The sequence below is a fragment of the Giraffa tippelskirchi genome, chromosome X, assembly GCF_054371585.1.
Source record: "Giraffa tippelskirchi isolate mGirTip1 chromosome X, T2T-mGirTip1v1.2.pri, whole genome shotgun sequence".
NCBI classification, from domain to species: domain Eukaryota; kingdom Metazoa; phylum Chordata; class Mammalia; order Artiodactyla; family Giraffidae; genus Giraffa; species Giraffa tippelskirchi.
In genome coordinates this window covers 17218975-17237764 of record NC_137289.1, presented here as the reverse complement: position 1 = coordinate 17237764, position 18790 = coordinate 17218975, and the positions used below count along the sequence as shown (strand labels likewise).

Here is an 18790-nt window from a genome sequence, read left to right as displayed (position 1 = left end):
TTGAAAAGACCCTGAGCTGGGAAAGTTTGAAGGCAGGAGGAGAAGGGGAAAACAGAGGATGAGATGGTTGGATGGCATCACTGACTTGATGGACATGAGTGTGAGCAAGCTCCAGGAGTTGATGATGGACAGAGAAGCCTGGCTTGCCGCAGCCCATGGGGTTGCAAAGAGTCAGACATGACTGAGCGACTGAACTGACTGGGTGGACAAGTATCGTGATCAGGGCAAAGAAATGCATCAAAATCTGAATAGCCTACATGATTGTTCACTTTTCAGGAGCCATTGTGTTTAACCATGACAAGAAATTGCTTTAACAAAAAATTCCACTTAAAGATTCAGGTGGAATTTCTACTCTTTGTAGAGCCTACCATTGCATAATTTGTATTTTTTTTAACCTAATCTCTGAAGAAGCCACTCTGAATAGTAGTCTCCCCTTGAAATATGAAATTAGACTAATTATGTTTTGGAGCAAGAAATTATGAAGGAGATCGGAGAACTCTGTGATGACAGGAATCCGTATTACATAGATCCAAATACACCCACAAGTCAAATTTGTCCTCTTTAAGTTGATCTAACCCAGTTAATTAATAACAAAGAAATCCATCCTGTTTCCCAGCCCAAGAGCTTTAAAAAAGTGGGGCGGAGAACCTCTGTTGTTGGAGACTTACAGATTGAGAATTCTAGTTATTCATTTTTCACTTCTCAAATATGCAGACAGAATTTGAGCTTGAGTCATAGGACAAAAGCTAAACCATTTCATCTTTCTCCCATTGGAAGATCACCCCTAGAATCCTAAGTAATTTGCGCACAGGTACCGGATGGTTCACTAGATGTAGTTTACTTGGGCTGAGATATTTGGGATTTTTTTTGACTTTAACCCACTCCAGTATTCTTGCCTGGAAAATCCCATGGACGGAGAAGCCTGGTAGGCTACAGTCCATGGGGGTCGCAAAGAGTTGGACATGACTGAGCGACTTCACTTTGACTTTTTAAAATTCATTTATTTTTTAATTGAAGGATAATTGCTTTACAGAATTTGTTGTTTTCCGTCAAATATCAACAAGAATCAGCCATAGGTATACATATGTTCCCTCCCATAGGGAGGATTTTTGAAGTATCTGTCACATCACGGAATTCCTTTTTCTTTTTATAAAATTTATTTTTTTATCTTTTCTTTTTTAACTTTTTATTTTATATTGGAGTATAGATGATTAACAATGTTGTGTTAGTTTTCAGGTGTGCAGCAAAGTGATTCAGTTATACATATACACATATCTATTCTTTTTCAAATTCTTTTCCCATTTAGGTTGTTATATAATATTGACCAGAGTTCCTTGCACTGTACAGTAAGTCCTTGTTGGTTATCCATTTAAAAAAAAATTACTTGGCTATGTCAGGTATTAGTTGTGACATGTGGGATCTTCCTTGCGTGAAGCAGGATCTTTTCATTGTGGCACATGTATTTTTATTTATTTTATGTTTGGCTGTGCCAGGTCTTAGTTGCTTTGTGCAGGCTTCCTCTAGTTGTGTCGAGCAGGGGCTTCTCTTGTTGCAGAGCAGAGGTTCTAGGCGCACGGGCTTCAGTAGTTGCAGCAAGTGGGCCCAGTAGTTGTGGCACACGAGCTTAGTTGCTCCAGGGCATGTGGGGTCTTCCCAGACCAGTGATTGAACCCGAGTCTCCTGTATTGTCAGGCAGATTCTTATACACTGAACCACCAAGGAAGTCCAGAATTCCTCTTTCTTTAATGAAGACCCACAGAAATCTCTCTTTGATCTCAACTGGTCAACTGGATTATTTTAATTTTTATCGTATTAAGTGATTCTTAGAGTGTGGTCTCCTACCAGCAGCATCAGTTATCACCCAGGAACCTGTTAGAAACACAGATGCTTAGGCTCCACCCCAGATCAATCAAATTAGAAACTCTGGATGTGAGACCCAGCAATTTCTGTTTTGACATGCCTTCCTGGTGATTCTGAGGAAAACCAAAATGTGAGAGCCACTTTCCTGTTTAACTGATGGCTGAGGACATTAGAGTCAAATTTGCAGCCTCTCTTGAGCAACTGTCTTCTAATCGCTCTCGTTACCACATTAGAAGTAGAATAGATTTCTTCAGCACCCTTAGATTTGCAGTTCCATGGAGATTTTTTTTAAAGATTTTGCTAACATTTACTGAATTGAAGTGAAACCATGAAAGCTAACTTTAGAAAATCGGTAATTTATTTGTTCAATGTGTAAATGGCAACCCACTCCAGTATTCTTGCCTGGAGACCCATGGACAGAGGAGCCTGACGGGCTACAGTCCATGGGGTCGCCAGAGTCAGACACAACTGAGCGACTACACAACAAATCTACAATCAAGTAGTTGTTTTTGAAAACCTGGGATAATAATATTGACCTATTGTGTACTAAAAACAAACAAAAAGGGACTTAATCATCTTGTATAGGCCAAGTGCCTTGCAACTTGAACTACAATTAACTAGACATGGTTATGCTTTGTGGGTGAATTACAGGGTAAAGTTCAGTTCAGTCGCTTAGTCGTGTCCGACTCTTTGTGACCCCAAGGACTACAGCACACCAGGCCTCCCTGTCCATCACCAACTCCTGGAGTTTACTCAAACTCATGTGCATTGAGTTGGTGATGCCATACATCCATCTCATCCTCTGTCGTCCCCTTCTCCTTCTGCCTTCAATCTTTCCCAGCATCAGGGTCTTTTCAAGTGAGTCAGCTCTTCATATCACGTGTCCAAAGTATTGGAGTTTCAGCTTCAACATCAGTCCTTCCAATGAACATTTGGGACTGATTTCCTTTAGGATTGACTGGTTGGACATCCCTGCAGTCCAAGGGACTCTCAAGAGTCTTTTCCAACACCACAGTTCAAAAGCATCAATTCTTTGGTGCTCAGCTTTCTTTATAGTCCAACTCTCACATCCATACATGACCACTGGAAAAACCATAGCCTTGACTAGACAGACCTTTGTTGGCAAACTAATGTCTCTGCTTTTTAATATGCTGTCTAGGTTGGTCATAATTTTCCTTCCAAGGAGCAAACGTCTTTTAATTCATGGCTGCAGCCACAATCTGCAGGGATTTTGGAGCCCCAAAAAATAAAGTCTGTCACTGTTTCTACTGTTTCCCCATCTATTTGCCATGAAGTGATGGGACCAGATGCCATGATCTTTGTTTTCTGAATGTTGAGTTTTAAGCTAACTTTTTCACTCTCCTCTTTCACTTTCATCAAGAGGCTCTTTAGTTCTTCTTCACTTTTTGCCATAAGGGTGGTGTCATCTGCATATCTGAGGTTATTGAAATTTCTGCTGGCAATCTTGATTCCAGCTTGTGCTTCCTCCAGCCCAGCTTTTCTCATGATGTACTCTGCATACAAGTTAAATAAGCAGGGTGACAATATACAGCCTTGACATACTCCTTTTCCTATTTGGAACCAGTCTGTTGTTCCCTGTCCAGTTCTAACTGTTGCTTCCTGACCTGCATACAGATTTCTCAAGAGGCAGGTCAGGTCGTCTGGTATGCCCATCTCTTTAAGAATTTTCCACAGTTTGTTGTGATCCACACAGTCAATTTTCCACAGTTTGTTGTGATCCACACAGATGGGTTATGGTAGAGAATTCTGACAATATGTGGTCCACTGGAGAAGGGAATGGCAAACCACTTCAGTATTCTTGCCTTAAGAACCCCAGGAACAGTATGAGAAGGTAAAAAGATAGGACACTGAAAGATGAACTCCCCAGGTCTGTAGGTGCCCAATATGCTACTGGAGATCAGTGGAGAAATAACTCCAGAAAGAATGAAGAGATGGAGCCAAAGTAAAAACAACACCCAGTTGTGGATGTGATTGGTGATGGAAGCAAGGTCCGATGCTGTAAAGAGCAATATTGCATAGGAACCTAGAATGTCAGGTCCATGAATCAAGGCAAATTGGAAGTGATCAAACAGGAGATAGCAAGAGTGAACATCAACATTTTAGGAATCAGTGAACTAAAATGGACTGGAATGGGTGAATTTAACTCAGATGACCATTATATCTACTACTGTGGGCAAGAGTCCCTTAGAAGAAATGGAGTAGCCCTCACAGCCAACAAAAGAGTGCGAAATGCAGTACTTGGATGCAATCTCAAGAACAACAGAATGATCTCTGTTCGTTTCCAAGGCAAACCATTCAATATCACGGTAATCCAAGTCTATGCTCCGACCAGTAATGCTGAAGAAGCTGAAGTTGGATGGTTCTATGAAAACGTACAAGACCTTCTAGAACTAACACCCAAAAAAGATGTCCGTTTCATTATAGGGCACTGGAATGCAAAAGTATGAAGTCAAGAAATACCTGGAGTAACAGGCAAATTTGGCCTTGGAGTACAGACTGAAGCAGGGCAAAGGCTAATAGAGTTCTGCCAAGAGAACACATTGGTCATAGCAAACGCCCTCTTCCAACAACATAAGAAAAGTCTCTACACATGGACATCACCAGATGATCAACACCGAAATCAGATTGATTATATTCTTTGCAGCCAAAGATGGAGAAGCTCTATACAGTCAGCAAAAACAGGACCGGGAGCTGACTCTGGCTCAGATCATGAACTCCTTATTGCCAAATTCAGACTGAAATTGAAGAAAGTTGGGAAAATCACTAGTTCATTCAGGTATGACCTAAATCAAATCCCTAATGATTATACAGTGGAAGTGAGAAATAGATTTAAGGGACTAGATCTGATAGACAGAGTGCCTGATGAACTATGGACGGAGGTTCATGACATTGTACAGGAGACAGGGATCAAGACCATCCCCAAGAAAAAGAAATGCAAAAAAACCAAAATGGTTGTCTGAGGCGGCCATACAAACAGCTATGAAAAGAAGAGAAGCAAAAAGCAAAGGAGAAAAGGAAAGATACAGCCATTTGAATGCAGAGTTCCAAAGAATAGCAAGGAGAGATAAGAAAGCTTTCCTCTGTGATCAGTGCAAAGAAATAGAGGCAAACAATAGAATAGGAAAGACTAGAGATCTCTTCAAGAAAATTAGAGATACCAAGGGAACATTTCATGCAAAGATGGGCTCAATAAAGGACAGAAATGGTATGGACCTAACAGAAGCAGAAGCTATTAAGAAGAAGTGGCAAGAATACACAAAAGAACTATACAAAAAAGAACTTCACAACCCAGATAATCACAATGGTGTGATCACTCACCTAGAGCCAGACATCCTGGAGTGCGAAGTCAAGTGGGCCTTAGGAAGCATCACTATGAACAAAGGTAGTGGAGGTGATGAAATTCTAGTTGAGCTATTTCAAATCGTAAAAGATGATGCTGTGAAAGTGCTGCACTCAATATGCCAGCAAATTTGGAAAACTCAGCAGTGGCCATGGGACTAGAAAAGGTCAGTTTTCATTCCATTCCCCAAAAAAGGCAATGCCAAAGAATGCTCAAACTACCACACAATTGTATTCATCTCACACGCTAGTAAAGTAATGCTCAAAATTCTCGAAATCAGGCTTCAGCAATACGTGAACTGTGAACTTCCAGATGTTGAAGCTGGTTTTAGAAAAGGCAGAGGAACCAGCGATCAAATTGCCAACATCTGTTGGATCATCGAAAAAGCAAGTGAGTTCCTGAAAAACATCTATTTCTGCTTTATTGACTATGCCAAAGCCTTTGACTGTGTGGATCACAATAAACTGTTGAAAATTCTTAAAGAGATGGGAATACCAGACGACCTGACCTGCCTCTTGAGAAATCTGTATGCAGGTCAGGAAGCAACAGTTAGAACTGGACACGGAACAACAGACTGGTTCCAAATAGGAAAAGGAGTAAGTCAAGGCTGTATATTGTCACCCTGCTTATTTAACTTGTATGCAGAGTACATCATGAGAAAAGCTGGGCTGGAGGAAGCACAAGCTGGAATCAAGATTGCCAGCAGAAATTTCAATAACCTCAGATATGCAGATGACACCACCCTTATGGCAAAAAGTGAAGAAGAACTAAAGAGCCTCTTGATGAAAGTGAAAGAGGAGAGTGAAAAAGTTAGCTTAAAACTCAACATTCAGAAAACAAAGATCATGGCATCTGGTCCCATCACTTCATGGCAAATAGATGGGGCAGCAATGGCAGACTTTATTTTTTGGGGCTCCAAAATCCCTGCAGATGGTGATTGCAGCCATGAAATTAAAAGATGCTTACTCCTTGGAAGGAAAGTTATGACCAACCTAGACAGCATGTTAAAAAGCAGAGACATTAGTTTGCCAACAAAGGTCTGTCTAGTCAAGGCTATGGTTTTTCTAGTGGTCTTGTATGGATGTGAGAGTTGGACTCTAAAGAAAGCTGAGCGCCGAAGAATTGATGTTTTGAACTGTGGTGTTGGAGAAGACTCTTGAGAGTCCCTTGGACTGCAAGGAGATCCCACCAGTCCATCCTAAAGGAGATCAGTCCTGGGTGTTCTTTGGAAGGACTGATGTTGAAGCTGAAACTCCAATACTTTGGACACGTGATGTGAAGAGCTGACTCACTTGAAAAGACCCTGATGCTGGGAAAGATTGAAGGCAGAAGGAGAAGGGGACAGCAGAGGATGAGATGGATGTATGGCATCACCAACTCAATGCACATGAGTTTGAGTAAACTCCAGGAGTTGGTGATGGACAGGGAGGCCTGGTGTGCTATAGTCCATGGAGTTGCAAAGAGTCGGACACAACTGAGTGATCGAACTGAACTGAACTGAACATAGTCAAAGGCTTTGGCATAGTCAATAAAGCAGAAGTAGATGCATTTCAATTCTCTATCATGATTTGTTCATTAGCCTGGGGATGTCTAATTCTTTAGTTAGTAAAACACATGGAAAACCTAAGTCCACAATGTAAATGAGGGAATATGGCTCATGGTCAGGAGCTGAGTGTTTTTCAGCACTTGCCACTGATTTTCAGTCTTTCAGAATCCAGAGGGAACTTGTTTTCATGTTAGCTCTGCTACAGAATTCTTGTGTGACCTTGCATGAGATACTTTCCCCCTCTGAACCTCTTTTTGCCTCTGAAAAAAATCGAGGATTTGATGTCATCATCTCTAAGATCACTTCCATCTCTGATCTGCTGCAATTCTGGAATTTTAGAGAGCCCAAAACACCAGCAGCACATGGGACATTGTTGCTCTCTCCTGACCTCTTCAGACCAGAGGGCAGAGGAAGGATGGAAGACACACTGGTGGCTGCAGCCCGAGGCAAGCGTGCCTGAGATCTTTTGAATTCAGATAATTTTAAAACTCACACACAAGAGTTTGTTTCTTACTAAACAGTGCTGTGCGGCCATCAGCTGAGGTGTTAATTGGGGGATACTGTTTGCTCTCTGCTAAATGCTACTTAGGAATCCCAAAGACATTTTATCATTAGCTTTGTTAGAACAATATGTGGACAGTATAGAGAGCTGTTTTCTTTTTATTTATTTATTTATTTTTTAATTGTTGGAAAATTGCTTTACAATTTTGTGTTGGTTTTTTGCCATATAATAAGTAATATATATATATGTATATATATATATATATATAAAATTATGACTACTTCATGTTGTTTTATGGCAGAAACCAACCCAAATATATATATATATATACATACATATACATATACACACACACACACCAAAGGGTGAAGGTGAAAGGGTTAGTCACTCAGTTGTGTCCAACTCTTTGTGACCCCATGTAGCTTACCGGGCTCCTCCGTCCATGGTATTCTCCAGGCAAGAATACTAGAGTGGATTGCCATTCCCTTCTCCAAGGGACCTTCCCGATCCAGGGATCAAACCTGGGTCTCCTGCACTGCAGGTAGATTCTTTACCATCTGAGCCATCAGATATATCCCTTCCCTCCAGAGCCTCCCTCCCTTCTTCCCATCCCACCCATCTAGGTCATCAGAGAGCACCAGGCTGGCTCCCTGCATTATTTATCAATTCCCCACTATTTTACACATGATAGTGTGTATATGCTGATGCTACTTTCTCGATTCCTCCTACCTTCACCTTCCCCAGCTGTGTCCACAAGTCCATTCTATACTAGGTTCATCAGTACCACTTTTCTAGATTCCATATATATGTGTTAATATACAATACTTTTTTTTCTCTTTATGACTTCACTCTGTATAAGAGGTTGTATTTATAAGCGCCTTACTACAAAAAGTTTCTTCTAGGTGAGAGATTATCCTCTGAGTTTGATCATTTCAGAGAATATTTCTGAGCAGGTAATATTATCCAATGCCTTTAAACTGCTGGCCTCCCACTCCCAAACAACCCCCCACCCCGCATATACACGCAGAAATCACATACATTTTCTATAACAAGGGGCATTTCTTGCTGGTACTAAGAGGATTGGTTTTATTTTCTACTTCCTTGGGTTAATGTAAACATTATGTACATGCCTATCGCCTCTAGAACTTCCTTGGGTTAATGTAAACATTATGTACATGTCCATCACCTCTAGAATAGCCTGAGGCATTCCCTCACTTGAAAAGAATGATTCTCATTCTTACAAGTCCTTTTGCATCAGAACCTTGAGCTGTGTTCTCCATTATTTTGTTTTGCAACCAGGCAGGTTCCTTTTAACCATTTCTAAAGGGAGAAACCCTAAACGACATTTACAAAAATACATGGCATTAAAACAGCAAGTCAAACAGTAAATGGTGTTTTATTAGGACATTTAGAGACAAAGCAACTGGTGGTTTGCCTGGATTTAGCATTTCTTAAAGGTTGCTTTGATATTGTGTAGCAGGGCTCTGGTAGGTAATATGCAGGATTGGGAATTACTATGCGTCAGAGTCAAGTGATAAGCCCAGGTCGCCTGAAATATCCCTCCTGGGTTGTGACATGATTTGTTGCTTCAGCATCTCTCTGATATTAAACGTGGAGGAGTGGATTCAAGTTTGTGCTTCAGGGGACATACGTGTTTATTTCCTGTAAAAGAGAGCACACTAGGCCCCCTGCTGAATGCAGAGAAAATGATGAAAATTGACAAAATCCATACAGATTTTCGTGGCTAGATATGGAAGCAGAGTGATTCTAGTAAACAGTAAGTATTATTTAATAACACCTGGGTAGTCCTAAGACTCCCCAACAGGAAAGAATAAGCAACTGCAGAGCATTTCCCATAGCCCCCTCCTTCTGTCATGGAAACGTCAATAAAACTCCTCCACCTCCCCCCCTCTAGTGCCAGATCAGTAAGCATTTAGCCAAGCATGCTGGGAGACACAGAACAACTGAAGGAAAGGAGTATCTGAGTGTCGTGGATTTGCCTGCCATTCTGCTCTGTTCCTCTACCATCTCATTACTAGACGTAGGCATTAGACGTGACAATCAACTACATTTGAACTGAGCAGAAGAAATATTCAAGGCATAGGCTTTAGAAGAAATGTCTCAAAGGCAGCCTCAGTCACCTAATCAGACTTTAATTTCAACCACAAATGACACAGAATTATTGAGCTCCGTCGTCCCTAATGATTCCACAAATAAAAGAAGGACCGGAGACAACTCTCCAGGAATAGAAGCATTGTGTGCCATCTATATCACTTATGCCGTGATCATTTCAGTGGGCATCCTTGGAAATGCTGTTCTCATCAAGGTCTTTTTCAAGACCAAATCCATGCAAACAGTTCCCAATATTTTCATCACCAGCCTGGCTTTTGGAGATCTTTTACTTCTGCTAACTTGTGTGCCAGTCGATGCAACCCACTACCTGGCAGAGGGATGGCTGTTCGGAAGAATTGGATGTAAGGTGCTCTCTTTCATCCGGCTCACTTCTGTTGGTGTATCAGTGTTCACGTTAACAATTCTCAGTGCTGACAGGTGGGTTTCTTTTCTCAGTTCTATTTGCCAGGATGTGAAATAGACAAAAAGAAAGGAAAGCTTGTATGTAGCGTTCACTGGCTACTCTGCTGCTTTTCTCACACTCTGTAACCTGGATGTAAGATTGGAAAATCAGGAGGCATTTTAAATAAAAGTTGATATGAGAATGTTAAAATTTCTGTATTAGCATCAGAGGAGAGATTGAAACTGTGTGCTTCGGGGATCGTTTATTTTCTCTGAACTGTAATTGTTTGTTTGAAAGAATACCGAACGGTCTCCCCCCTCCCCTCAGTTTATTAAGGCAAATTGTTCCAGGTGGGGAAAAAAAACACAATTTATGCTTTATACATTAGTGCAGCCTAGTGGTGCAATATTGTCAACATTAAAATATCATCATAGGTGTGAAATTGACCTCATATGCATTACTGTCTACCGGAAGAATGGTAAAAAAGATACGTGCATCTAATTTACTTGAAATGAATCAAATTAATTAATGGTGGAAAAACGGTGAGGCTTTTGGCTTCCTGGTAACTCCGTATAATGTCGTGACTTAATTGCATTTGTTTTTTTCTATAGGCGTTCAATGACATTCTTGTTTTCAGAGACATAAATTAATCCCGGTTGACTTTTAGAGCTGTATGAATGGAGTGTGTGAGAACCTCTGGCAGTCAGGGTGTTTGGACTCTGTTAGGATATTTTCAGCCTAAGTACTGTGTTTTTCTGTGTGCCTATTGTAGAATAATAACTGTGAAAGTATAAAAAAATTGAGGCTCCAAATGTTTAAAATGATGCTCTAAAAAGCCTGCAAGAAGCCGGTAAGTAATCAATGTCTGGCAGTACCAGAAGGAAAAGCTTCTTCAGATTCCAGGATCTGAGAGGAAGAAAAGCTTTCCTTGTGTCTTTTATGGAATTTTTCTTTGACTGGTTTTATATTCTGTTTGAGGACAGATTTACTTAAAGGCTATATAGATTTTGAGGTAGATTTGTCAGAATAAGGAGGCATCTTTGTATGGGAATAGGGTTTTTCGATTTCACCCTTGCCCTGAAACTACCTACAGATTGGCTTGGGCAAGAAATTAGCATTTAAACAGGGAAGAAATTAACCCTCTCCTCTTTTCTGCATAAACTCATAGAATTCTTTTCTAGTAAGGTTGATGACTGCTCACTCATGAAGAAAGGAGAATTAGATTTAATATCAGTCACTTACTTAAAAATAAAGTCTTTTAGAACACTTAATACACAGGTAATGAATTACTCTCCATAACACAAGAAATCATGCCAAAAAATATTTATTTGCCCTAGAGGATCTACAAGAAAATCATAAAAATTGAAAATCTGGAATACCTCAACAGTGAAGAAAAGGAAAAAGTGATTAGCATAAATAAAAATTCCTGGGGTGTATTATGTGTATTTGAAATCCTAGCCAATTTCAGCTGGTTAATGTTGACTTGGTTACATACATATGGATAGGAGGTATAACTGGATGATCACTAACGTCACTTCTAATTTTTAGATTCTGTCATTTTGATATTGATTTTGCCTTTTGCTGTGATTATGTGTTTCTAGGTACAAGGCAGTTGTGAAGCCCCTGGAGCGTCAGCCCCCCAATGCCATCCTGAAGACCTGTGCCAAAGCTGGCTGCATCTGGATCATGTCTATGATCATTGCTCTACCAGAGGCTATATTTTCAAATGTATATACTTTTCAAGATCCTGACACAAATGTAACATTTAAAGCGTGTGTCTCTTACCCTGTTTCTGAGAGGCTCCTGCAAGAGATACATTCTCTGCTGTGCTTCTTAGTATTCTACATTATTCCACTTTCTATTATCTCTGTCTATTACTCTTTGATTGCTAGAACTCTTTACAAAAGCACCTTGAACATACCTACTGAGGAACAAAGCCATGCCCGCAAGCAGGTATGTATTCATAAGGACTCATGCGTGTATTTAGAAGGGAAATGCCTCCTTTTGCACCTTTGGACAATAAATACAATAGCAGTATCATATTTTTGCTAACATCATGGGCTCTGGAGTCTGTCAGACCCAGGATTTAATTCCATACCAGCTGAACAATCTTGGGCAAGCTACTTAACCTCTCTGAGCCTCACTTTCCTCATGTATAAAATGAAAATGAGGACTGGATGATATATATGAAATGCTTAACATAGTTCCTGCTGCTGCTGCTAAGTCGCTTCAGTCGTATCTGACTCTGTTTGACCCCATAGATGGCAGCCCACCAGGCTCTCCCGTCCCTGGGATTCTCCAGGCAAGAGTACTGGAGTGGGGTGCCATTGCCTTCTCCAAACATAGTTCCTACTGCATGGTAAATGTTCAGTAAATGGTAGGACTGTTATTATTAGAAAAGGGGCAGCTGAAGTTTGGGGTAAGTCAAAAATCAGCCCATAGAACAATGAGAAACATCACACAAGGTGAGACTATAAAGTGAAGCATCTTTTGTTTTAGAAAGTATAACAGAATGATAGAAAAACGCAGGATGGTAGAACTGGCAAGAAGCCATAACATTATTCAATGCAAACCACTTATACACAGATGAGCAGACCGGGCAGGGGGGTGTCTCGAGGGACCCAGTGCCAGTGGCAAGAGAACATGGTGACTCAGAGTAGCTCGATTAAGACCATTGCAAGACCCAGGTGTGCTCTCCTCTCATAAATATGAATGGAATAAAAAGAATATTCACAAAACATTGTTCCACTTAATTAAAAAAAAAAAACCAACAGGATTTCTATCTTTCTTGGGTAGGAGATGATTCCATTTACCTCTTGACCAGTACATGGAGAGCTCAGTGCTTTTTCAAGCTAGTCCTTTCAGTTGGTTCAACAGTGGTGCTCAGGAGGCTAAAGTTGTATTTTATTTATTTATTCACTATTTTATAAAGTTGCATTTTTATGCCCACGTGAACAGTTTTCTTTGCTCTATCTGTGACTACAGGCAATGTCTTCACTTCATTTGGGTCATTTCTCTTATTAAGAGGTGTAGGTAGGGTTATTTTCATATATGAAGGATGGTGCATTGGTTTTTATTCCTCTGACTATGTGGGTAGAATTCCTATACATTAAAGATAATTGTAGGTACAAGTTTGTCAACTTTCACAATCCCCAGAAGACTGTTCAAACTTAGCCTCTGCTGATGCAGTTCAAACAGTTTTGTGCAGCATTTATTTCTTAATAAAATTAAATCTTCAATGGTTCCACAACACTCCTTGAGATAGTTAGAGACACCCTAGAGCATCTCAAAACCAGGGACAGGAGTCTGAATTAGAGCTAATCAGAGACCAATATCACAGGTTACTATGTCAATTCACTTGCTGTATTCTATAGCCACAGGCTGCCAACCCACACTTGCATGTGCAGAGACACCAGCCTGTTAGCTATACATTTCTCAGTTAATCTAGAAAATGGCTTTTTAAAATCTCTGCCAGCTCAATGTTTTCTTTTTTAGGGTGTTCGTGAGTTTTGTTTGTTTTGTGGATGGGTTCTTGGTTTTTGGTTGTTGTTGCTGTCATTTTTCTTCTCTCCATAGATCGAATCCCGGAAGCGAATTGCCAAAACAGTTCTGGTGCTGGTGGCTCTCTTTGCTCTCTGCTGGTTGCCGAATCATCTTCTGTACCTCTACCAGTCATTCACTTCTCAAACCTATATGGACTCCTCTGCCGTGCACTTATTTGTCACTATCATCTCTCGGATTCTGGCTTTCAGCAATTCTTGTGTAAACCCCTTTGCCCTTTACTGGCTGAGCAATACCTTCCAGCAGCATTTTAAAGCTCAGTTATTCTGTTGCAAGGCAGGGGTGCCTGACCCTCCTGCTGCTAATACCCCTCTTGACAACCTAGCAGTGATGGGAAGGGTCCCGGGTGCTGCAAGCACTCAGATGTCTGAAATTAGTGTGCCCCTATTCACTGGCTGCAGTGCAAAGAAGGAAGATGACAGAGTCTAGCTTTTCAACTAAAAATGGTATTTTTTCCTCCCAGAGTGTCTATTCAACTCTGAGCCATGTGTAGGTATATGGTGTCAGGACTTTCAATGGCTTGTAAATTGTGGTGAAATCTTAGGAGGGAAGGATTGGACAAATCATAGTTTTCTTCAATGTACAAGCATTAACATTACTGGGCTTTCTAAATAAAATGGAGCCCCACTAGGTATAGTGACACATTTGTCTATGTCAGAGGCCAAATAGGAGGTAAATTGAAATACACATGGCACTTAAAAACCTAATATGTTTCCATCACATCTCTGATGCTTATAATTTCTCATATACTCTTGTGATTTACATAAAACTGTGTTTGTGTTTATTATGTGGTGTAAATCTAGAGATTATACTTTGCATATGAAAAGGGTATCAAAGAGAGGTAAAACATCTCTTCTGCAATTTTCTTAAAAAAAACGAAGTCCTAAAAAATAAAATTTCACACAATTTGTTCTTGACTACCCTTTTCCATTAATATCTATTCCATTGGAACTAAAGCTGTGCAATGGCAATGACAGCATTGAGGGGTCAGTGTTAAGTAAGGATCTGGGGCTGGGTGTTTACCTTACTAGGTCAGCACTTACTGACTTAAGGTAGTTCTGGAGTTACAACTCCCATTGACTGATAATTGGGCAAAGTTATCTTTCACAGATATTGTGAAGAACCTGTCTCCTTCATAGGCAGAATCACTGGCCATGTTTAGTGTCATCTGAGGGCTCCAAAGAAGGATCCCTGTCAAAAAATCTGCGATGTTGTCACTGTCTGAAATTCATCCTTTAAGAAAATTCACTTCTTTCTGGTAAGCAGTGCCCTCTTTCTAAAAAATGTAGAAGTACCACGTGAAATCCCTAACACCTGGGTGTTTAGTTGTTATCAGATCATCTTTCTGCTTGACTATCTTAAACCCGATGTGTGCCTAAGTCCTCTAATAAGCGTGTGACCTAATTAATCTCTGCCCTTGGAAATCAGATGGAAGGTTCTGATTTTCTATCCTCTCTTCCTACTTGCTAACACTATAAAATTGTAATAAATACTATTTCCAAAAACTTGTCAATAGATGTGTCCGTTTTAGATCTGTGGTTTCAGAACATGTTTTCTTGGGGCAAATTAAAGCCTTTAACTGTCAATAGTTAAATTTGTATTTTCAAACACTTGACTTTGGGGTGTGCTTTTGATAGCTTTGAGCTTTCCTTAAATGGCTTGTGTAATTGTGAATTTTTGCTTAAAGATGTGGCTTATAAAGGGGATATAATATTAACACTAGACTTTACATTTAAGCAAAATTGGTTTACTTAAAGTAGGGGGTGTTAGAATTGTCTTAATATTGTTTTGAGTTGGATGTTGTAACAAGTGGGAAGAAAAATAAATATGAAATAAAGTTTTCAATGACTTTGTGTAACTTTATATTCTAAAAACAGTACTTCTAACAGAATATCACTGAGAACCCATTTTAACTCCAAAGGGTATTTTCAAGTCCGCAAACTCCAAAAGATTTTACTATTTTCCTCACTCTGGGTAAAAATTACACCTTTACTCTCCTAAGAATAACATTTTTGAAATAACTTGACAAAAGTACCAGATAATAAAAGCTAAGCAAGCTTTTTAGCAGTTGATAAAACTAGAGCTCGAAGAACTTTGATTTTTTCATTCTGGGTAATCCCTAGGTAACTTAGGGATCTGATAGAAACTGATTTAATCAGGATTAAAATTCATGGTTTTGCTTTTTGTGTTGGAGGGGGTGGTCTTCAAAAAAAAACAGATTATCCTTGTCAGAGCTAACCTTACAAGAAATCCACAGTTTGTTTCACACTGACTATTGTGTTCAGAAAAGTTACTATGGAATATTTCTTTTTTTTTTTTGGACAGGGTCCCAAATGGGGGTGGGGTTGGGGGAGGACACATAAAAAATAAATTTTGTATACTTCTCAATTTTGCTCAGGGTCTGCCCTGACCCAAGACTTAGAATAATGGACCATAATAATTTTTTCCTGCTACAGAGCAGGAAAACAAAGTCACAAACTTAGATTAAGTCTTTGTCATTGAGATTGATAGTACCACAAAACATTGAACACTGGCATACCTACTGACAATAGCAAATTTGGGTTTAAATAATTTCTGCAATGGTAACCATCTTAAATCAGGGATTCATCATTTTCTTTGCCAAAAGGAGTTACTTTTGTTTCCACTAAGTCTTAGGATTACAGAAAATGGGGAGAGGAAAATTTCCCAACAGAGTGTGCCTGAATGGGCCATAAAAACAAAAACCTAGGTTGGTATAACTCAGTCATTTTCCAGAAAGACTTCCTAGGCCAGGTAGGTGACTTCTCTGGCCAGGTAGTCTCTGCTTTTGTAGGTTAATGAATTTTTATACACCAAGAAGCTGGTGGCCTATTATGCCAGGAATACTGCACAGATCACTCTTCACAGAGAACAAGAGAAGGATGAAAAGGATAGTCAGGGCGAAGCCAGCTGACTGGGTTCTGGGTTCCTGGGTCTGTTAGGGGAAGCACACTGACTGAAACCGCCCACCCTGGCCAGGCACCATAGTAACTATTTGCATGAGTTGTTTTACGACAGGCGGTCCTGGTAAGGAAACGGAACTGATAAGCCACCACCAACCAGAAGAGTTCCGGAAAGGTCAAAAGGAGACACCACCTGTCCGATCACCTCCCAGAATCCTTCTCTCTGGCATCCATCTTGGCTGAACAAGGCGTGCACCACCAGGAAGGACTCTGAGTCAGAATGATTGGCTAAAGACAACCCGGAAACTCACCGGGATCATCACCATAAAACCCCCAACTACAAGCCATTTGACAGAGCAGTTCTCCTGGGTTCCCTTACCCTACTGCTCTCCACCCGGGTGCCCTTTCCCAATAAAATCTCTTGCTTTGTCAGCACATGTGTCTCCTCGGACAATTCATTTCCGAGTGTTAGACAACAGCCCAGTTTCGGGCCCTGGAAGGGGTCCCCCTTCCTGCAACAGGCCCAGCAGCCCCTTGTATAGTCTATCTACATTCCAGTCCTGGAGTTCCAGGAGGTACCCGCTAACTTTATAATAACTAAGGACCCACCCCTCCCCGCTTTTGCTTGTTGCCTGGCCTATTTCTTGCAAAATAATCTTGCCCAGGTGGGGTTGTTATAGCCACGCGTTCCGGGAAACAAGCTCACTCAGAAGGACGATGCAGATAGTGAAGTGCAGTTTATTACACCGGCGGGCCCAAGGCAGAGTATCCTCTTAGCCAAGGACCCCAACCAGCATTTGTGAAAATCTTCTATACCCCATGTGTACGTGTCTGAACCCACCACCCCAATTTCCTCGTGATTTACATAAACAAAGGAAAGGTAAATACAATCACAATAACCCCATTATGTGTTCAAACAATCAATTATCAATAAGCCAGGAGGCAACAGAAAAAATTTATGACCTGTGGGGAGGTAGGGGGATTAGTGTATGTTTTCTTTTAGGTGATGAGTAACCTGCATACAATCTTCAAGATTCCCCTGTCCGGAGGGGGTCTTATCCTTCTATTGTCGTTTCCACAGGCACTAAGCACAGAGTTCAGAGTCCATTAGAGAGGTGGCCGAACATGATCACCACAAACCGGCCTAAGATGGAGTCCAGGCCCCATGAATTCCTTCTTCAGGGAGGGGGGGGAACAGGTTATAAAGAGATACTTCCAGATTAACTCAGTTACTAGGCGTTTAATTCTAGGAATCCAATAACAACAAAACTGTGGAACCCAATGGCCAAACAGAATGCTATTGTAGATACAAGCATGTTTAGCTCCCAACTCCACTCTAGTGGTGACTCAATGATCCTCTATCACTGCCTCAGCTTCTCCTCTCACCCATACAGAACTTGGCCACAGAAGACTACTCTGACCATGCCCCCATTTCGTACTCATCCCTCTTTCTGGGAGAGGCTTACTGGCTCAGTAAGTCAAACTCAGTCTAGAATGCGGGGCTACCCTACCAAGCCACCTCACAGGCCTCCGACTGGGTCACAAATGAGCTAAACATAAACGTTTGGTCACCTTCTCAGAAGTGCCTGTGGATTCAGCAAGCGCTCAGAGAGTCACGTGCAGCAGGACCTCTTAGTATATTATCACCTATGCTGTGAACCTATTCAGGAATGAAATGGAAGCCCAATAACACATTGCCGAAAACAGCTGTATACTATTTTTGGATCCTAAAAGAAATATTTAGCAAAGCTTATATGAGCCTAATAAAACTCATCTTATCTATACTATAAATATGCATGCAAGTTCTATTACATGCACTTTTTTCCTAAAAAATCAAAAAACGACTTTAGTGGGGCAGCAAATGTGGTGTGTACACTGGATGTTACAGCTTCAGATTTCGAGCATGACCAAGTCTGAATCATGGAGAACAAGGGACAGGCAACTGTTACCCTTCCTTTCCAGCATCATCTCCAGCCTGAGGAAGGTACTGGGAAGATAAAGGACGGAGCAGAAGCTTGGAGAGAAGGTTGGTCCTTCTACTCATCATTCGTTCGTTCATTCATTCACTCACCACACACGCACTATACACCAGACCCTGTACTAGGAGCTCGGGCTAACCCGGCTCTCCTAGGGAAATCTTCACGAAACAAGTGACAGGCTTGTTTCCCACGCGGAGGAGGGGCCGCCGGGAGAAGGAGGCGCATCTTTCTGTCGCAGGGCGACGTGTCCCGCCCGCCCCGTCCACTCCCCCAAGATGGCGGCCGCTTCGACGCCTGCTCCGGCGCCGGCCGAGTGGGAAACTTCCCACGCCTTTGGGCTACCGCCTCGCTGCGGACCCCGCGGAGCCCAACGTTACCAAGAGGCCGCAGGCCCTGAGCTCCCCGCGGCCCCCGCGCCAGGACAGCCTGGCTGAGCATCACCGCTCAGAAGCAGCACAGCCCCGGAGCCCCGCCCCTGGGGTCCCACGCCGCTGGCCCTCGTCGGCGCCTATTGACGCCACTAGGGGCGTGTCGGCGCGACCCGC

General features: G+C 41.4%; 1 protein-coding gene across 1 annotated transcript; it reads left to right on the top strand.

Moving 5' to 3' along the window:
* Positions 1–9385: 9385 nt before the first annotated feature.
* Positions 9386–13774, top strand: BRS3 (bombesin receptor subtype 3). The gene is made up of 3 exons (XM_081564164.1): positions 9386–9819; positions 11386–11737; positions 13361–13774. Exons 1-3 carry the CDS (start codon positions 9386–9388, stop codon positions 13772–13774), a joined length of 1200 nt encoding a protein of 399 aa, XP_081420290.1.
* The last annotated feature ends 5016 nt before the right edge of the window (positions 13775–18790 follow it).